The sequence below is a fragment of the Orcinus orca genome, chromosome X (assembly GCF_937001465.1).
Source record: "Orcinus orca chromosome X, mOrcOrc1.1, whole genome shotgun sequence".
Lineage (NCBI taxonomy): Eukaryota > Metazoa > Chordata > Mammalia > Artiodactyla > Delphinidae > Orcinus > Orcinus orca.
The window spans coordinates 106,868,064-106,890,450 of record NC_064580.1 but is presented as its reverse complement, the minus strand read 5'-3'; the positions used below and the strand labels follow the sequence as shown (position 1 = coordinate 106,890,450).

The 22,387-nt window shown below is 41.4% G+C and overlaps 1 protein-coding gene across 6 annotated transcripts in view; it reads right to left on the bottom strand.

The window, feature by feature from the left end:
- Window positions 1-22,387, bottom strand: part of GRIA3 (glutamate ionotropic receptor AMPA type subunit 3) — a 291,139-nt gene that overhangs the window by 104,273 nt on the left and 164,479 nt on the right. For all 6 annotated transcript variants that reach the window (XR_007474784.1, XM_049704677.1, XM_049704679.1 and 3 more), the window contains one exon: window positions 9,457-9,510. Coding sequence is in view for 5 of the 6 variants with exons in the window: in XM_049704677.1 (XP_049560634.1) it covers window positions 9,457-9,510 (54 nt within the window). In the remaining variant the exon portion in view is untranslated. The remainder of the gene's footprint in view (window positions 1-9,456; window positions 9,511-22,387) is intronic.

Below are 22,387 nucleotides of genomic sequence, written 5' to 3'. Positions count from 1 at the left end.
ACTTGACCTTCAAGGATTTCCATTATCTGTTATCTTTTGTTCTCTTGGCCTTATCCACACCTTTTCCTTCAAGAGACCTCATGCTCTAGCCACATCGCTCCCCTTTAAACCTTGGTACTTTTGTTCTGTAAGGGCCCTCACTTCATCACTTATAGCTCTGGGTGTCTACTGAAATTTCATTCTTCAAGGGCCATTTCAATTAGTAAAATAATGACTAAGAAACATCTATATTAAATTTGTCTCTGTATTCTCTACCCGATAGTAATAAGGCCAGTTGTGTCCCCCTTTTGCCAATTATTACATAGGCTCTTGCACATTGTTGATTGCTTATGGGCTCTTGTCCTCCTTCATTGTCGCACGCCTTCCCATGCTTTCCATGTAATACGTTTATGTGTAAACTCCACACTATTATTGCTAAGTGACTCCGAGGTTCCAAATCCCCTGCTGTATTGAGTGGAATTTCTGTTGAGCCCGTTTTATTATTTCATAGGGATTTTAATAACTAGAAGTGATGATCAGATACTCAATGATTTTTGTGTGTTTAGATTAGATATCAAATTCTAGTGCTCCTTGCATTTCACCAGTTTGGTTTGCTTGAAATTGTGTTTTGTTTGTTTTGTTTTTTGCTCACTGCCATGATGGTCTCCTTTCCTTTGGTTGGTCCAGTAAACTGTATGCAGAGGGAGAGATTAAAGGAGATGAGAGAAGGCAGAGAAAGGTTGGAGGCAATCCTAGTGCTCACAGATAGGGCGAGTTGAAACTCTACTTCCTCACTTTCTATGTTCTAAGTATCTGTACACTTGACTATTTGCCTCTGTGCAACAATGGCAACATTTGTTGGAAATATGAATATAATCTCCGGAAGTTATTCCTCTGAGAAGGAAACTACTCATTTAGATTTGTAAGCTCTGCTATAGTTCATCAATTGCATTGCTTCTCAGTCACATCACATCTGTTTGAGCCAGTGACTGTTGCCCACATCTGAACCCAGCAGTATGAAACCAACCACGACCTCTGTGCCTAATGCAAGGCCTTGTAAGCTACCTTTGATCAATTCTCCAAGGCCATCTTTTACACAGACACTAATTACACAACTGGCATCCGAAGAGAGATTGTCCTTGATTTGAGAATAGCCAGACAACTCAGTCTTCCAAGGATCCAGATGACTTTGGTATCATCCTGTCTCCCTTGATTCATACATATAGTACCGCAATTCAGGTTCCTCCTGGTAAGATAATTGAGGTTTGGAAATAGATATATTCAAGGCTTACTTTTAGGGCACTTATTTTTAAGATATTATGTGGAGATTTCCTTCGTATAATATTATTGTTAGGGTACATTTTGTACAGAGAGGAAAACAGAGACAAGATGAGTTGGGTGACTTTCATTGAGTTGATGGTAGATTATGGGTGAGAAATGAGAAAGGTGGCTTGCCTATATGGAAGATAAAAGCAATAGAATGAGGGGTGGAAGGCTGCCAAGGAGGAGTATCTGTCTTAATTTGGATGAAGGCTGGCTCTGCCTTTAGTGCCGTCTGAATTGTTCATCTGGGTGATGCTTTGATGGGGAAATGCATGGTAATTGTGGTGACTCGAGTTATCAGATTGCTAATGAGAGACACAAGTCTTTTTCTAGAAGCAGATCCATCCTCCTGGGAGGATGTAATGCCTAGAGTTAAAGATTACACCATATAAATTAGCACTCGATTACAGGTTGCTTGTATTGTTCACTCACTGTTTTATTCTCTAATCCAATTAACAAACATACTTCGAAACCTTCTAAGTGCTATCTGTTGGTACAGTGGCGAGCCATATCCAACTTGGTCCCTAACCTCACAACACTTTAGTCCAGTGGGAGTTATCTGTATGAATATACAAATAATTACAAGTTGCCATAAATGCTATTAGTGGGAAAAATAGGCACTGATCTCTTTTTTATTAACAGTTATATTGAGGTATAATTTAAATACCATAAGATCCATCCATTTGACACTGATTTTTTTTTTAAAGCAAAAATCAGATCATGTCTCTCCCCTGCTTGAAATTCTTCAGTGGCTTTCTGATGCTGTTGAAAAGAGCTAAAACTTAACCAGGCAGTAGCCTTAGATAATCCAGATCTTGAGGCTCACTCTGCTGTAGCCAAAATTGCCTTCTAACAGTTCAGAGAGGTATCACACTCTTTTCTGCCTTAGGACCTTGGCACATGTTGTTCCCTATGCATTACATGAACTTTCCCTGATTCTTCATATAATTAGACCTTTCTCACCATTCGGATCATTGTTTCAAAGTCACCTTCTCTGAAAGCCCTTCTCTGGCCATACTATGCAGAGTTTTGACTCCCCACCCTCTGTCTTCTCTTCATTCCCAGCACAGGTCCCAGCGCCTGTTCTACCTCCATGCCAGTGATCCTAAGTTGTGCCAGTTTGGTCTGTTCAATATGTTTATACGGTTCTTAAAGAGACCACCTTCTGTCTTCCTTGTAGTAGAGTGAACAAGGTATTGGGCATATACGTGGTATATAGAAAAACAAACTTGTTATAAAAATCTTTAGAGTAATACTAACCGAAGTATGTGTGGACTGGTGCTGGTCTGCTGTTTGTTACCAGTCAGAGATGATAGAAGGAGAGAAACAATATAAGCCTTTAGTTTATAAGCAAGTTGACAGAGTAATATGGCTGTTGAATCTAATACTAAAAAATCTTGGGCTTGTATTTTATATGTCTTGTTTTGTTTATTTCATGTTTTTTAGTAATTTATTGTTGTGCTTTTATTGTGTGAATATTTTGGGGAAAATCTGGCCCTTCTTCACAGATAATTTGAGAAGCACTGTTTTAGCAGATATGATGTGGGAGGGGCCCGGGGGAGAAAACAGAATTTTTTCAATGCATCTTGCTAGAACATTGAGTAGGAAGTGATCTTTCCTTGTTAATTTCAGGTGGGGGGTGTGTGTGGGGGAGGCAGGGATGGTTGACTATAATGGAGGCATTTTTGGAGAGGGGGAATGAGAGTCTCAAAGTTGGCTACTTTAAGCTGACAATTGCCTGTGTCTTTCTAAATGCATGGTAGGGCGTTGGACCCCTGCCCAGTCCCCACTCCTCATTCCCTTGATACTCTGCTGTATCCTATCTTCATTTGGAGAAGAAAGTGAATCCTGAACCACCAGAGAAGCTGTGTACCCAGGGGAGGTGACTGGGCTCCTGGCATTGGGGACCAGGGGGGATTTTTCCCTTCAAGCTCACCTCCTTTGCCCGTAAGGCTGGGCTCCAGCCCAGTGAGCTCTGTGTTTACATGCTACCTGCTGAGGTGTCAGTGATCACAACACGTGACTTTGAGCATTTGAATTTTTATTTAGAACATTAAAAATGGAAGTACAAAGAAAGGGAAAGAGTAGAGAACAGAACAAGAAGACCTGGGAGGGAAGGGAGCAGAAGGGAACAGTTGTTATTGGCAAGCAAAACAGCATGATTCAATCTCATTCAAACTTGTTTTCTCTTTAAACAAAGTGGGCCCCTCTCTGTTTCAGGTACATCCCTAGATCTGGGAAGCTGCAGAGTTCACTTCTCCAAGCTCCAGTTACTCCTGGATGCTTCTTTGGAGTTCTATTTTTTGACTAATGCTTTTGTTTTAGTAAAATTTTAGAAAAATTAGATATAATCTAGTACTCCCCATCGTTATTTTCTGGCATACTAATCATATGAATGGGGCAGATGGTGAGGGAAGGAGAGAAGAGAGAGCAAGAGAAAGAAGAGGGATGAGGGAGCAGGGGAGAGGAATATGTGTGTGTGTGTGTGTGTGTGTGTGTGTGTGTGTGTGTGTGGGAGAGAGAGAGAGACAGGATGAATATGAATGTAGCAGGGGAGAGGACAGTGATGGAGATGTAACTGGTGCCTGCTAAGATACATTTCATATTGGCCCATTGGACGCGTTTCAAACCCAGATTCACAAAGCTGTCCTTGTTTTTTTAAGTCTTTTTCTCTCTGATTACTTCACCCTCATAAGTTTATAGTTTATACATCATTCATATACATTTACGTCTTTGCAGATGTTCTTATGTGACCTTTGTGGGGCTGGCCTTCTGTCTCACTGAGATGCTTGGGTGGGTAAAATGAGAAGAGCGAGATGCTCTCGGTAAAGTGTCTGACCAGCCTGGACTGGAAGCCTAGCTTGGCAGTGGATTAGCTGTGAGACTTCAGACAAGGCATGTATTTTTTCTGAGCCTGTTTCCTGATCTCTAAAAAGCTTGGGGGAAATGGGTGGGTAGGAAGTCTCTCCTCACTGGAGACATTAAAGGAAAAGCCTAAAGAGAACAGCTAGCCCAGCAGGGAGGAGTCTCAGATAGTCAGCTCTCCTCCCCCTTTGTCTCCTGGCACAATGGCTAACTTGATCACCGGTCCTACGGCCCTCTCCCGCTGGCAGCTGACATTACCTAACTTCCACTTGTAGGGTCCACAACTGTCCCCAACCCTGGGACCAGCCTCAGCCTAGGCCAGGAAACCGTCGGGTCTTCTAAGGCAGAGGTTAACTGGCGCAGCACTGAATGAGTCCTACCGTGGCTTACAGTTTCCCCTGGCGCCTCAAATGCTTGGAGATTTTTGGTTTATTTGGGGGGCTGGGTACTGAACATCTGTTGTTGGATCATCTCAACCCGGATCCAGTTTGTTCTGTGTCAACTATTAAATGGCTTTGATTGATCTTTTAGAGCTGCAGCTCTGTTTAGAATGTAGCTAAGGGCACTCAACACCTTGCTTGGCTTTTGCCCCCCTGGGCTGATTTGAAGTCTGCTCTATGACAATACCCCAAGGCTAACAGGGCCCTGCTTGTGCTCCGCCACTTACGTCCTCTATATTCACCCAGCTGCTGCGCCTACACTCTCACTCCTGGCCTTCCCTGGTCCAAACTGACCCTCCACGAGGGAAGAAATGTAGAGCTGGAAGTCACCTTGGAGTGTTTTTCAAATTTTAGCCTCTAATATACCCCCTTTACAGGGTTTTTTTGCCGCATGGGTGGATCATCTGAACTAGTCTTTACCTCATATATTTTCTTTACATCGACTAAGCTTTTTAATCTAAATATCTAATTTAGCTTCATAGAATTGACGGGAGAGTTATCTTTTTTGAATACACATTTAATATAAATTCAGAACTAATCAGTCTAAGAAGTTTTGCCATATACTACCTCAAATCATCTCATGTGCAAATAGCACACTTTGGGAAACCCTGATCTGGTCTATCTCTTCATTTTACAGATTAAGAAACAGGTTCAGAGAGGTTTGGTTTGTCACAGGCTAGTTAGATCAATTCTTGGGATTCGAACCTATCTCCTAGCTCCTGGTCTAGTGCTTTTTTTCCTTATTATGCCTAGGGTTAGTCTAGGGGTCTGCACACTATTATTATTATTTTTGTTTTTGTTTTTTGCAGTCCGCGGGCCTCTCACTGTTGTGGCCTCTCCCGTTGCGGAGCGCAGGCTCAGCGGCCATGGCTCACGGGCCTAGCCGCTCTGCGGCATGTGGGATCCTCCCGGACCGGGGCATGAACCCGTGTCCCCTGCATCGGCAGGTGGACTCTTAACCACTGCGCCCCCAGGGTAGCCCAATGCACACTGTTATTGACATATATGAAACAAATCACAATACACAACATGCCTGGGAATGCAGTGGAAAGGATCCTGATCCAGGACCTTACCATGAAAGAGAGAGAGGTTGCTTGACTGACAAATTGTATACCTGCTGGTTACCTCTGGTACTAAAGTAGAGACACATTACCACCTTAGGGAGAGTTCTGGAAGAGGAAATAACAATCAATTGTGGAACAACCCCTAAAAAGAAATGACACCACTGACTGATACAGAATTTGTAAGAGACTTACTAACTCTTTGATTATTGGCATGTCCACTTCTGGCCTGACCAGATCACATCTCTGGCCTGTGCTCCAGATGAAATCTTTTGCTTCTTCCAGGGGTTTCAACAAGTTAGAACTTTCTGCAGCTTGTTGTCCATTCTGAAATGTACACCTTGACCTATGAAAGGTCTTTGTTGAAGCATTTACAGAATACCCAGGTCTTGTCACTTCAGGATTGCTACCAGGGAAGGTCCATGTAAAAGCATATAGAAGTCATTGCTGGATAGATGGGACTTAGCAAAGGGGACACTTGGGGCTCTGGTGCAGGTGGTTCCAGAAAGCTTAGGTAGGCAGTGTGAGTGTTTTTGGTTTTGCATCGGTAGACGAAGGCAGTGGTTCTGTGCTGTTGTTACACCAAGATTCAGATGAGAACTTCTTCCCTTGCGTATGTGTCCTCAGCTTTCATCCAGCTGGCTCATCTTGAAAGGAAACATCTTCTTAGCTCCAGTTACCCGTTTTTGATCATCTAAATGACTTCTAAATAGTTTTGGTTTGCTGTGTGTATATATGTATATGTGTTTTGGGGGTATTTTTAGCTGCTTAAAAATATCTGGTAACCACGGAAGGCATAATGTGGCTCATTGTTTTATCAGAGGTTAGTAACAGTTCCTATCTGTATTGCCCATATGCAATTTGATATAGAGAACAGGGACTTATGGAGACACATGGCTGTGTTCAAATGGAAAGAAGGTCACTAGAGGAAGAGAAGGGGTGGCAGCTCAAGGCATGGTAAATGAATTCATGTTTTCATTATCCAGACTGACATGACACTATATATTACATTCTTTCTGAGGGAACAGACTTTGCTTATTCTTGTAGTAGGCATCTTTCCAAGGTTTCATAATTCTGAGTTCTGTGTTAGGCATCCAGTTTACCATTCTTTTCCCCAACCTTGTCCTAGTGATTTTCTCTTGCAGTTCTGTCACTCTACATGCTTTCACTTCTGTCAGGTCTGGGTCTCAAAATTGAAACCAAAGTTCTGAAGGATTGTCAGTAGGATTAGAGAGGCCCAGTTAGAAATCCAGAATGGGAAAGGTCTTTATAGATCATCTAGTCACCTTACGCCAACTGAGACAGCCATTGATGTGCAGGGCTCAGGCTTAGATCTTTTAACATAGAACCTGCCTCCAGGACGTGAGTTAGCCGACAGTCTCCAGCTTCAGGCGCCTTCAGGATTTACCCCAGCTCGCAAGCGGGAGGTGGGTGCTTCCCAGGCAGTTGCCAGCCAGTGGCTGCGCAAGGTCGGGGTACAGTGGCTTGCCATTTGGGGGCAGCATGGGCCTCCTCCAGGTGGAGTTGTTGCACTGTAGCTCCCAGGTGTGCTAGCCCATGGTCTGAAGATCTTTTTTTTTAACTTTTAATTTTATATTGGAGCATAGTTGATTAACAACGTTGTGATAGTTTCAGGTGTACAGCAAAGTGATTCAGTTATATACATACATGTATCTATTCTTTTCCCATTTAGGTTGTTACATAAATATTGAGCAGAGTTCCCTATGCTGTACAGTAGGTCCTTGTTGGTTAAACATTTTAAATATAGCAGTGTGTACGTGTCAATCCCAAACTCCCTAACTATCCCTCAAACTTCCTTCCTTTTCCCCTCCTTCGCTGATATCAGACCTGAACTGTGGTCTGAAGGGCTCCCTTGCTACTTGTGTCCCTCTCCCTTTTACTTTTCACAGGCATTACTCCCAATAAATGTCTTGCACTTCTATTTATATCTCAGCATCTGCTTCTAAAGGATCCAGCCAATACATCAATGAACTCCCCACTCCCATCTGAGTTTTACAGTATGGAAACTGAGGTCCTCAAAGGTGAGGTGACTTATCCAACATCCCATAGCTAGTGAGTAGCAAAGTCAGTAGGACAACCCAGAGTCTCTGACCCCTAGTTCAATGCTCTTTCCCAAACTTCAGTCATCCACGTAGCACCACAACTGCATATACCCCAAACAGATTTTGCTGTATCTGTTTATAGCAACATGCTATTGTTTACTTGACACATTTGACATAAACAATTATTTCATTTGTTGTTAAATCTCTAGCCCTGTATGAAGTAATAACATCCATAAAATTTGGGTTTTGATGTGCTAGTTTTATGTTTTTCTAGTACATAGTAAATAAATACATTTACCATTGTAATAAAAAAAAGTTCGTGTGTGCACTGCCTAAAGTTGTCTCATGTACCATCAGTGCTGAGTGAACCCTAGGCAGAGGAGAAGAGGAAGGGAGAGGGAAGAAGGAAGGAAGAGAGGAAGGAAGGAAGGAGAACAAAATACTTTTGGGTGAGAAAGAAATGGTAAAAATCCATCAATACCTGCCTCAGATACCTTGCTATAACCTCCATGTTTCCTGCCAAAGCCTGGCCTAACCCCCAGCGAGTCAACAAACATCCTTTACCTATCAGTTGTCTAAAAACAAATTGGATGTACTCAGATGTAAATTAAGAATCAAGATTTCTTCTCCTAAAAGAGTCGATTCATTTGTCCCTACAATGGACTGAAGCGCTCCACTTTGAGCAATTTATTGGACAAGATGCACACAACATTTCAAAGCAGTAGCTCTAATCTTCATCTTATAAAGTGTTTGAGTGCACACACTTCTTAAGGAGGTTTAAGTAACATTTCCTTTCTCATTTAAAAATATTCATTATTAAAATAAGATTTTTTTCTTTGATTTAAGAAATCTAAGAATATAATTACGATAATCTTTCACCTTTGTTGCTATTCTTTTGGTTTAAGAGCTCTATAATGATTCTGATTCTCTTGTGCTAATGAAATAAAGTTGGGGCTAGAACTCATGTCATGTAATAATTTAATAGCTTCTTAGTATCATAGTGATAATTTACCATTCCTCTTCCATTACAGGGAGATAGTATTACTCAGAACCTCTGCCAAACATATATTACGGAGTTAGAAGCCACTTCGTTAATTCCTAAACCAATTGTCCTTTTAGAGAAAGAAGACCTATAAACCAACCGTAGTAAAAAGTAATTTCTAGAATGTCACAAATTTTAAAGGCATGGGGAGTTTGAAGGTGAAGATTCAAGTTGTGTTTTGGTATACGTAGAAAGGTGGCTATACACTTTGACAGGACTACTTAATTGTTCTGTGTTCAAACCTACTGCTCACATCTGGTTTGAAAAGATTTGGTAGTGGCCTGTTTCTAGAAAGACAAATCCAATACTAATGTGCACATACACTTGGATTAATTGGGGAAAGAGTCAGTTTCTTGTGTCCCCTGTCCTTTGTTTTACATTTGAAACCTGATTAAAATGGTTGACGTTTCAACTCCAAATTAAATCTAAGAATAATCAGTGAAGAATCATATCAAATTATTAGTTTTTCAACGAGGAGAGGATATAAGCTTCACAGCTAAAACAGACACAGCATAATTGAAAACAAGGCTATTGCGTTCAGGTTTTAGTATTTACTGACCCATTTCTCGAAGTGTGTAGAGAACACATTAGGTTCTTCTTGTATTTCTTTTAGGGATAATTACAGGTGACACAAACTAAATAGAATATAATGCCCTGGAAACTTAAGCTCTGCTTGTTCTTACCAGGTTAGCAAGCATGTAGTGGTAACCCCTTGAATGCTTCCCCAGGATCACAACCTGCAGAAATAAAAAATAAGAAATATTGCTTATTCAAGGACATTTTCAATTGCACAGTCATTGGGATGGCTAGAGCAAATTACTTTTAAATAATCGACAAAGTGTTAGGTCATTTATATATAGTAAATCATAGTTAGTTGGGCCAGATTTCTTTTTGTTGCATTTTACTTTCAGGCATAGGATACAGGGAGAATTGCTAATATGAAAGTTAAAAATGTCAACAGCAAGGGAAGAAAGCTCTCTAAACTTCCAGGTCGGTGGCATCATTATCACTTAAAATAGATGGCAAAAGTGATGAAACTGATGATCCCTCACCCATGAACTGGATTTCTGTACTCAGCTGTTGAGCTGGAAAATGGGCTGAACTTTGCATACAAATTAGAAAATAGAATGTATGGTACATTTTTCTTTCTTTATCTGGAATGCTTAGGGAATAGAACACTCAAGGAATGGGGTTAATGTGATTTTTCAGGTTAATCGAGGTTGCTTTTGCTTATTGAAAACTTTTCTAGCAGAAGCAGTTGAGAAAAAAAAAACTTTTCTAAAATGCTTGCCTTCCTTTTCTTACCTTAATATGAAAGACTTGTGAACATCTGTACATCTTTTGGTGCTGAATGTGCCTTAAGGTAGTGGGGGAAGGGATTTTTCCCCTAGGGGTTATTTGGCAATGCCTGGAGACATCTTGATTGTCCCATCTAGGAGGGGTGACTGGTATCTAGTGAGTAGAGGCCAGAGATGCTGCTAAATGTCCTATAATGCACAGGGCAGTCCCCACAGCAAAGAACTATCCAGCCAAGAGTGTCAGTAGTGCCGAGATTGAGAAACCCTGCTTTAGGGTCATCACTCTTCTCATAATTTTCATGAGTAGCACTGTATTAATACTAAGCTTTACAGTTTACAAAGCGCATTTTTATTATCTCAAAATATGTAAGTGGGTTGAATATTTTCCAACTAAATATATTGGTTGGCAGTTGAAAGGTTTTCACAGAATACCTGACATAAGCTTATTTCCTTATAGTTAAGCACAGCAAAAATTCTGGTTAATTGAAGATTTTATAAAATGTCATTGTTTTGAGTACTGACTGTACAGTACTGACTGTGTGCAGGAGTGGGAGTGAGGAGGGGGATATGATAGAGGTTAAAGACACAACCAGAGGCACAACCAGGTTTTGTGCAGGCCTGAAGCTATTATCACTTTAAGAGCCTTCTTTAAGAAAAATAATACAAAATTATGAATACAGTATTTGGAATAAGACCTCAGAGAGAACCTGTGCAAGTAAGGGGCCATTAAACTTCATCATATATTCCTCTATGGACACAGCTGTCAAGGGTCTAAAAACAGTTTGAGAAAACAATGTACACATATCAAACCAGAACTATATATAAAAGGTCATAATGATAATATTAAAAACAATTGCCCTTAATTGAGTTCCTAGTATATGCCAGGCACTGCGCTAGGTGCTGTATTTAATCCCTAGAACAATTAAACAGATTAAGTATCATAAGTTTCATTTTACAGATGAGGTATCTCAACCAAAGAGAATTTAAGTAATTTACCCAAGGCCACACTGCTAAGAAATGCTAAAGCTGGAATTAGAACCTAGGTCTGTGTACCTCTAGAACCCACGCTCTTGGCAGTACATTACATGGTTTCTTAATATGTGCTAAATGTCAAATATCAAGAATTACTCTAGGTTCTCGGAGAAGAGGAAGAAGAGATGTCTAAGGCCTGCTGGGATGGATAGGGAAGGCTCCCTGGAGGAGATGAGGTTTAAGCTGGCCCAGAGGTGTGGAACCACATATTTAAGTATCATGCTTATTTCAATTCATTTTAAGTACTGCGAGAGAGAGAGAGAGAGAGAGAGAGAGAGAGAGAGAGAGCGAGCGAGCGAGCGCTATTTTTGATTAATTTAAAATATGAGCCACGTATCTGACTGATTATTTACGGAGGAAATGAAAGGTTAATGAATGTCTTGAGGAGGTGATTTCTCACACCACTGTGACACAAAATGAGCTGTTAGGTATCTGCTGGGATGTATTCTTCAGTGTCCGCTTGTGAGAAACATCCTTCCTGGTGATGTTTGTTAACTTTGATGGCAAGTTGGGACCATACATTTGTTGAATTTTTAATTCCCTGAGAACCTTCAACATAATATAATCAGAGGGTTTTGAGTTCTGTTAGAAAAATGAGCATGATTCCTAAGGACATCTGGCAGAGCTTGGAGAGAAATAAAGAAGCAAGCCCAAAGGAAACAGAGTAAGTCTGTCTCACCAGAGGCAGGGTTTAGTGTTCTTCTGAGCATAAGAAAGGCAACAGGGAGCCACAGAAAACATAAGTGTTAGACGACCCCCGAAAGAGAACCCAGGAGCCCAGCCTTGTCACATACTCAGTTTGATTGTGGGCAAATCACTCAACTTTCTCCAGCCTCCATTTCCTTACCTGTAATCTGGGACCATGAGCCTGGCCTTTCCTATCTCAGCACTGTTGTCAGAATTAAACTGAATAACATCTACAGAAGTGTTTGGGATGTGCGTTATGTAATTGCGTGGGGTTAAATAACCGTGGAGAGAGGTCATTCACTAAGATAGTGTTTTTCAGGTTCAGAAAAACTTGAAGCTATTAGAATATCCCCTTTAATCCATGCCCAGATGGTCTGTGCAAAGCAAACTCACTTATTTGAAGGTAGCTCTCTCACAGCACTACCCTTGCAAAATTTAGTTTAAACTGGAAGAGGTGGGAAAGTTATCTAAAGGTAGGAGCCTCTGGGTGTCACAAAGCTGTTGTGTTAAAAGCCGTAGTTATTTCCTCATCCTCACTTTCAGTGCCTTCTTAACTCTTATTTAACATACAGTTCTTACCAATTTTGGTTTTCTAGTTCACAGTAAGTGAAAAGCTACACATTAGAAGGGGTGTGTATGGAGGGGGGTGGTGATATTAGACAGAGGCACATTAGCAGCAGAGGAAGTGACAAACTGACTTAAAGGGGAAGGAGGAGTCCCCCCCAAAAGCAGACAGCACTGTACTACGGCACAGTGTAATCATGGATGTTCATCCTGAGTGCCTGAGTCATCAGGGTATGGCTTATTGCGTTCAGTAATTTCTGCTGAAAAACCTAGGGAAATTATAATACATCCGAGGGAAGGTTTCCATCAGAAATGCTCAAATTCCCGATACTTAAGAGAGTACATCTCAATTATCTTGAAATGTTACTCACGTAGGGCAGCAATGATTCTAATGATGTGAGCTAAGTGAGGCCTCCCTGCCAAAAGTGTCATGTTTTGCTCCTGATCTTTCCTTTCTTTGAATTTTTGGTGCAGGGCTTATCAGAGTAGGGGTGGGCTGGGAGGCTTGTGCGTAACACGGTGCACAAAGGAACAAGTTAATGGGAGCGCTTCTTGTTCAGTTAGTCTTAAATCTTTTTTCTTTCCATCTGTTACAGATGAACAAGGCATAAATTGTACCCTCAGTTCTTTAATGACTTTGGTAACCAAGAGAATATTCAACTTTGCTTTTACAGTAATTATAATCGCTCTTTCTGAACTAGTTTCAGAACTTCAAGTATAAAAGCCGTTTTACCGTCTACTGTGTGAAATTTAAGGAGGAAATATCAAGCTCCCAGATCCATGTTGTGTGTTCACTGTGCCTTTGTCAGACTTGTTGGAGAAGATGGATAGCTTGATACGATGGTAGATATGATAAAGGCAATAAGGGAATATGTGTGAAATGTAGACAAAATTCATTGTTTTAAGGAGATTTAGTTTTACGCCCACAAATAGGGCGTAAAGAAATAATGCCACAATCCTCATTCACTGAAACTTAAACAGCAGATTCATTCACTGAACCATGCAGGTGGCAGAGCATTAAATTATTTGTTGAAGGTCAGTGAATCATAGTCTACCCATTTGGGGGAGACCTCCCTTTACTGACTCCTCCATCCACTTCTCTGTGAAATTGGGGGCTGGGTATCACTGAGCAGTTAAAAATAATTCAGAAGATGTTCAGCTGGTTTTCCAGAGGCCCTTTCTCTTCCAATTTAATGCTTAATCTAGACATTTTCGTAATTTTAGAAATCTGAAGTTAAATTCCTCCATGAGACTACTCGAGAGAGGCCCACAGACCCTTTGGGGGCAAAAGCATCTGTTTTTCTATGCTCATATTTAAAAAAAATATGTGTGTGGAAAAGTGTCTATGTTTTTTCCCTTAGATCCATCTGGTATGCAGATTAGGTTATTTGCAGACCTAAGTATCTCCATGTTTGGATTTTCTACATCGGTGCCAAAAAAGGATCTATGTATAATGATTGATCTTGCTTTGAGTACAGAACATTCCTTGCCGTTCACCTTAATCTGTTTCTCTTTGATTTAGGTACCCTGAGAACATGTGGTGGGCTGGGGGGAGAAATGAGGGAGGTTTCTGGTTTTAATTCACCAGATTTACCTGTTTATAGGTATTTTCTCTTTAAGAAAAAGCTATTAGACCACATTTTTTGGTGTGTGTTCAAAGAGAAGACATTTCTTCAGCGCCCCCCCTTCCCTTTTCTACTTCCTCAGTTACAAAAAGATACTGCTGTCCTACGGCAACCTATCTGATTTCAGCTGTGTTGGGAGTTAAGTGGTGGTAAGCTACAGAAATCAGCCTCAGAATATGCCAGACTTCCCAAAAGAAGTCTTCCATCAGATATGATAAAAGCCGTTCATTTTCTTGAGTGAAAACCCCGAGCTACTAAATTGCTTTGGTCTTAGGAAAAATATATCAGAAGTCCATTCCTTTAGAATTATTTTTCTAATAATCTCAATCTGCACACACACGCTCTCCAACCGAATGACAGTGCTTCATATTGCGGTCATCTCACTTGAATAAATGTGCTGGATGAGTGAGGCCGAGAAGAGACAATCACCCAAAGCCAGCCCAGTAGTGGGGGTGGCACAGATGGAAAACGAAAGGTTGAAGCTTTTCATAAAGAAGGAAAACGGGAGTATAACTGAGAAATCTCATCACTGTGTATACTGTCTTCAGGGGAAGCTTATGCAGAGAGAAGGCAACTGAATAGAAAATAAAATCTATTTTATCAAATCTAAAATTGTCAACTAAAATGCTAGGATGTGAAGATTAGAGGACAAGGATTTCACCAAAGAACATGTCTTTGGGAAGTTTCACTTCCCAGACTTCAATATGGCATTCACTAAGACGAATGGAGTATGCGGAAGATGTAAACAGTGGGAGAGGCAAAGAGAACATACAAATAAGAGGCAGTAAATGGCCACAAGTAAGTTAAAGGAGCAACAGATTATTCCTGCTCGTATGAATAAGGGACCATTTCAATGCATGTTGATCTTGGTGGGAACACCTCATTGTATTAGCCCTTAAACATCATTTCTCGAATTTCATTTCCTTACAAACTTCCTTAACAATCTGTGATCTATCCACATACCACAATACTATTATTTTCTTAATATTTATCTTTATAGCTACTCATTTACTTAAAGGTAGCGGTGTCCAAAGCAATAATATCCATGAAACTACATACAAGAAAATAAATACAACTGTGTGAAAATAGAATCTATTCATCCAGATGTCACTGAAAATCCTCTGGTGTACCATCAGGAGTGGTGGGTAATATTGCCTGAACGCAGTCGTGTCTTTAGGGAAGAGAATAAAGATCATGTCTTCCTGTCCAGATAAAATACGGTTAATTTGCCTTATGGTTCAAATCTTAAAAGAGTATCCCCATCTACTTTCAAAGGTTCACGAGTCTTATAAGGGAGCAAAATGATGGGCAGTCTGGGAGGTAGCAGATAATGCCTGGGACTGCATACAAATGACAAATGTGGAAGCTTACAAAGCCTTTCCTAAGGCAATTTCCATGTACTGCCCCACCTAGGAAGCCCAGCAGCTTTGATCAGCTAGAGTCCTTGGTCATAGGGCCAATAATAAATACTTAAAACATCTGGACCTTTCCATCAGCTAACTTCCTGTAATGTGATGCATTTCCAAACACTGTCTTTTCTTGGAGTATCTCATCTAGAAGGCCTTTCACAGCACCCTATTTTTATTTGGAAATAACTCTAGATGTTTTCTCCGGGAGGTGAGGTAGGGGTGATTTTAACTAGTATTCAACCTAGAATAATAGAGCAAAAAGAATATTAGTTTCTCTTCAACGTAGCCATATGTATGACTTTTGTAGTCTCTGCATTTTGCATTGGCTATCCCCCCAAATCAGCGATAATTTATTTTAAACAATACATTTAAAATAACAGTGTTCTTTATGCATACTTTTATGAAATTTACTGTCACCTATTTTATGTTCACACTTATAGCAACTTTTGTTTTAATATTTACAACCTTATTCTAAATATCAAGTTGTATCTTTTTTCTTTTCTCTGTAGATCTTACAAAATCGTTTGGGCCCAAAGCACTATAATCCTGAATTTCAAGATCTACTTGAAGGACTGTATGAGTGGTAAGTAGAAGGCTTGGCAGTGCCACTAGACTCATTATTTGTATTTAAAAAAGAAAAAAAGGAAAGGCAACATCTGGCATAAGGCTGAGCAGTCGCTCCAACATGTGTCTTTTCCAGCCACAACCACTAGAGGATGGGTGGGATAACGCAGGACTTCTTCATTGGCCCAGGAGTCACAGTTTTCCATCTTTAGATATTTATCAGGATCAACAACTCTAGTATCTCACCTGAAATGACACCTTATAGAATTGAAACTTGTAAGAGTCTAAAACTCTTTATAGATGTGATCTGAATCACCCTTAAAGCTTAGAACAAATAGGTATTTATTAAAGGTGATGTACTAGAAAGAGCCGTGAACATTGAAGTCAGATGGTTCTGGATTCAAATCCTGCCATTCACTTACTAGCTCCGTTACTGTGTGCAAAACTGAACCATGGACGCTTGGGTAGAGTTTTAGCGACCCAGGTTCAGCCCAGGATGTTGAGGCCTTCAAGTCCGGAGGGGAGAGGAACAAACATGGTGTGGGGATGTGTCAAATGAGATGTTCTCCTTAGAACTCCCTGATTTTGCCTCTGTGAATGCACTTTCTGTCCGTGCGATGCTTCCAACATTTGATACCCTAATCTGTGAAATTTTCTGTTGGCTGAAGGAAGCAAGTGAATGTGTTTTTATTTTCAAGTAAAAGTAAATATCTCTGAGAAACGCAGTGTGTTTCTCGGGCCTTTGGTTTTCAGGATAGTTGCTTACTTGGCAGGTTTCTCTCTCTTCTGGGAGCCATGTCATTTAAGTTTATCTCAACTTGCAAATGGACGACAAATGATAGAGGCTTAGTTCCTGGGAGGTAAAACACAGAATTCTCCTAATTCACAAATGTTTGGGCTGGTCTTTCGCTCTGGCTGTTTGAATTTCCATTCTCTTCTTCATCTGATAGCTCATCCACCTTTGTGATCACACTGACACGATAAACTATTGGTAGCTTGAAGTCAGCCATGGTGGAAGTATTTACACCACAGAAATCAGCCAACACTACAAATCAGGGCTTTTCCCCTCACCTTGAGAGCCAGTTTACCTGCATACCACTGGATTCAGAAGGAATATAGACTGAAGTCCCTAGTGGATGGAAGCGTTGTTTCTCTTAACCACATTCCATTCGTTTCTTCTTTCAATGAACATTTGTTGAATGCCTGCTCTGTACCAATCCTGGGGCCAGACACAGGGGAGACAGAGGTCACCAAAACCTGGTCCCTAGCCTGGAGGATCTCACCATTAGGGTAGGAAAGACTGCCAAGTTAACAGACAACTATAATCCAGCAGAAGTGTGAGAACAGAAATATGTACAGCAGACTGAGGAGAGAATGATTAACTCATAACCTGTTAGAGATAGAAAGTACTTTGTCTCCAACTAAAGACCTAAAGAATTTTTTCCCTGTGGTTTTTATAAGTGGGAGCCTGACAAACAGGTGACTTAAAGAGAATGCTATTTTGAAAACAAAGAGAGATGTATTTCAGAGGGCTATTTCTCTTGATTTCAGGAGAGCCTTGTTGTTTCACAGTGCTTACACACTAGAGGGAAGATTTTTATTTGGACCAACTATAGGCATTTGTTGTGATGGTAAGCCAGGGCTGGCTCTATAAGAAACTGTGACTGAAATAACTAAGTTAGAAGGGGTATAAGTGGTTATACAGTAAATAAAAGGCGATCCGCTAAGGCCAATGCATCCCAGCTTTGCCAATTACAAGCTACGTAACCTTAGGCAAGTTACTTAAACTCTCAGTGTCAGTTTTCCATCTGTAAAACAGGGAATATAGTAGTTGAGAGGCAGCGAAGTAGGGTGGTCAAGAGTATAGGCTAGACTGCCTGGGTTTGGGTCCCTACTTTGCCCTTTTATAGCTGTGTGACTTTGGACAGTTAACTTAAACTCTCTGTTTCAATGTCCTCATTTGTCAAATGGGTCTATCATTAGCACCTACTTTACAGACTTGCAGTGAGGAATAAATGAAATAATGTATCTAAAGCTCTTAACACAGTGCCCGATGCTTATCCTACCTATATTAGTTAGGTTTTCCCTGCCTTGTTCCTATTGCAATGCTCCCTCCCTCTATCCTCCCCTGCAGCAATCACATCTATCCTTCAAGGCCCAGCTTATATGCAGCCTCTTCCATGAAGCCTTCCCTGAAGAGAAATAGTTTCCTGCCACTATGGGGTGAGGGGTTTGGAGAGGTATCAGAGCTTGTTGCAGAGGGGTATTGAGGACACTGGTTAGGATAGCACTGGGTTGGAGGTACAGGAAAGGAGCTGAGGTTTGCAGTTGGAGTTCAGGCGGATAAGCTGAACTGGGGGTTAACCAACAACAAAGTAACTCACATTGCTACCCTCCACCGCCCCTTCCTCTCCTGCCTGCATCATTGATCAAAACCATGAATTCAAACCACACAGAAACCGTTGCTCTGAAGAAGATGTGTGTGGGGAGGTAGGGGATTGTTCTGCCCAGAGACAAAGGAGCACAGGCCATAACCTAATTTTTCATGTGTGGTCATCACAGTGTTTCTACCACAGGAGAGAACAGGGGCTGGGGCCGGGTGGTGAGAGGCGTGAGAGCAGAAATTCGGCAGGGTCAGGAAGATGGATCTCTCCTCTGCATTATACACCGTTGCTCAGGGGTCTCGGGCCGCCCCACTCTGACAGTAACAACTGGACTTGGCTCATCTACGCTTCATTTCAGGAGCAAGGAGGCATAGCTATTCCAGGCTTTCTCACTTGAATCCGCAGAGGCCTTGGCTGTAGAGAGAACACTAAGGAACACGATTCACATTCCTGGTGGCTCAGCCTCGGGAATGTCTTAGGACAGTGTTTCTCAGAGTGGATGCTGTGTGGATCGGCTGGAGAATCTGTGAAGATGCAAGCACCTGGGCACCCCTCTCTAGAGGTTCTGATTCACAAAGTCTAGGTGAGGGCCACGGAGGCTGCATTTTAACACTCAGATGATTCTGGTGCGCACTGAACTCAAAGAACTGCCTTTCCATATGATAATAAATGCACTTTGAAAAGCTAACAGCAGGACTGTCAATGATGGATTCTCATGAAAGGGGGTAGGAAGGGAGATGTTGAGCTTACGGGGGTGCTCCCTTGGGGACCTCCCATGGGAAGCCGTGGGCAGGCAGGGGGCAGCCTGAGAACACCCACCCAGACTCCTGGGAAAGGTGCCAAAGGAGGAATTTCTCGGTAAACCCTGAGACAGAGATTTGAGCGTCAGTGGTTTAATTGGGAGTTGATTCCAGGATGGGCTGGCAGGGGAATGAGGACATGGGACAGCAAAGGGAAAGAAACCAGCACAGGTGCATGAATAAGCAGGGTGGGTCTGAGCACCTCTGGGAGTGGTGTGCCGCACGCCCACCTGAAGGGCCAGGAAGCTGAGGTCTGAGTCTTTCAATTCCCATTCACCACTGGCTGGTAGCTTCTGTCAGGAGGATTAATTCCTCCCCAACACTTCTGACTTGTCTGACTCTCAGGCTGAGAGAAAGTTCAAGTGGAGAATCGCATGTGCTTACAATAGGATGCCATTGGCATGTATGGAAACGGCTAGTGCCAAACATGGGTAGGGCACCGACAGCATCTGCTATAACTGCAGTGGCTTTATGTCACATATATTGTACTTTATCGTTTACATATTGCTTTGATATGCGTCACTGCAATTGATAAAAAAAAATGAGGTGGGTAGTAAAACATGATGGTGGTGGGAGTGGCCTCTGGAGTCAGACCGACCTAGAACCGACCTAGTTCTTCCTCTTTGTAGCTGAGTGACCTTGGACAAGTCATTTTCCCTCGCTGATGCTCACTTTCCACATCTATAAAGTAGGGATCATAATGGCAGCTATTTCTTAAGGTTATTGTAAGGCCTAGATGCAGAAATGCAGAATTCCCAACAGAATGCCCATGATATTAGGGGATTCAACCAATATTCCTTCCCTTTCTTCCACCCCTCTCTCTCTTTACTCATCTTTTTCCCCACAGCACACAGCCCCAGTGTATGGCGCCAAGGTGGTGCTTAATAAATGTTTCTAACACGGAAGGCTTCAGTACACCCTGAAGAAAAGTCCACATTGCTTATGAGGCAGTAGACTGAAGGTGCCATTTAAAATAATATAAAATCTAGAAAAATGTACTGTGGGGATGGGCATTGAACAAGCTCAGATGCAAGGAAGGCTTCCGCCCTGGAGAGGAAGATGTCTTTTAGACTAGATTTTGAATGATGCAGGGGAACTGTTTTTGGCAGAGAGAAGGGAAGGAGGAGCCCAGGTGGGAAGATGCCCTGGACAAAGGCCTGGTGGTGGGACAGAGACAAACATAAGCTAACATTTATTGAGCACTTACTGTGTACAAGGCACTGTGTAAAGTGCTTTTTGTACATGCTTTATTTCATCAAATCCTTACACAACCCTGCAAGTTAGGCACTACAATTAATTTCATCTTCCATGTTAGGAAATTGAAGCACAGAGAAGTTGGGTAACTTGCCTGAGGCCTTACAGGCAGAACATGATGGAGCCTGGAGTCAAAATCATATGTGTCTGACTCCAAGCCCAGTCACTAAGTGTTAGCGGCTATAATGATAGTTACGAATCATAAGAACTATCATTGTTTCTGTGGAATGATCAGCTCCCACCATGGATTCAATAAAGACTGAGTACTTACATTTATTATGTATTATTACCTAAGTACGGAGCAGTTATAGCCTCAATCTTTGGAAATTCTCCTTTATTGTGGAGCATCCTGGGAAATTCCCCTTTGGTTTCCCCTAAGTATTTCTCAAAGCCTTGGGCTTGGTTCATATGATTATGACTCCCATTTTCGATTCCCTATCAGCATATGACATGAGTTGTCATTGTTTAATCACAAGCTGCACTTGTGATAAATGTTGGATAATCAGAACAAAAGCACAGGAAAAATAATTAGAGGGAACCAAAGGGAAGAGGCTCACAGCCTTGAACAAGAGACTGTGTGAAGGTTTCTAAGACTCAGTCCCTGAAGCTCTGACAATGCATTTTGATCCTTGTCTTAATGCAAATGAATGACTCCATCAAATCATAGGCAGTTTGTCACAGTGCAGGTTATTTAGCTAGTTAATTAAAAGTCTGAATGAGCTGGTGCCTCTCTGCACTGGGCTCTGAAGATAACCAAACTGTGTTCTGACCAGGCAAGTTAATTTAAAATAAGTGACCTCAATTGGGTAATGGCTGCAAGTTCAAATTCAAGAATTGCTATAATTAGTCCCAGATGGATCTTAATTGTTCTTTCAGGAAACAGAGTGAGGAGGGGGGAAAGAGAAATGCCCAAGCCCCAAGTAGATGTTATTTGCCATATCTTTCAAAAGCAGGGGAGCTGACTGGGTTAGGGCATAGTTACTATGGTATAGCAAGACTTCCATTGCTGCTTTCCAAATGCATCCTTCTAGACGTAAAATGGGTGTAGCTGTTTTGGAAACAAGAACTAGAATTCAGCTCTCTTAATGATGTGATCTCAGGCAAGCTATTTAACCTTCTTATGTCTGTTTCTCATCTATGTAATGGAGAAAACACTATTAACCCTACCAATCTCAGAGGATGGAAGGAGATACTTTGCAAAACTGCTTTGAAAAAATATATATAAAGCTCTACAAGGCTGTATTTATTCTTGCTTTAATCCAGGCAAGTTTCATAATCAGAGACTTTTGATTTTAGAGTATACTACTACTCTAGGTGTGTTTCTCTTTTTATTTTTTCCTTCTACTCTGCCATAAACCGAGTACCTTCTGAACTGCACCCCTTGAGAGGTGAAAGGATCACAGCAGGCAGTATGTTCAGCACCGTATCTGTGTGGTGGTACGCGATGTTCTCATTTCTTAGGAGGTGTGCCCGCAGAGCTGAAAATGATTTCAGCTTTGTGTGCTTTTGGGAGAAGTCAGAGAGCACACACACTTAGCATTTCTTTTTTATTACAAAATCGGATCCTTCTCCATTCATGTTAATATAAATCTTTGACTTGAAATTACATGCTGGTACAGCACTGTGGTACCACGAGGTTAGTGTAAGTCACAGTGAGGGCAGGATGGCTTTATCTTCTCTTATTTTTTTATGTGAATGCTTGGTTTCCCTTCACTGTTCTGATACATTCCAATTACACATATCTTCCCAAGCTCTGGAAGCCAAAGTTAATAAGAATTTGTACAATGATAAAGATAAATAAGCGACAAAATCATAACCCAGTACAGAGCCTTGGAAGACCAAGAACTTGACCATTTGGGGATGCACAAATAACTGCTTTTGAAGCTACTTTTCTTTCTGGATTCCACTTTTTAAAGGGAATCGTATTGTGATGCCCGCTTGAGTCCCCCTTAATGGTACATAAGCATCTAAGACAGAGATTTACAACCTATACCTAC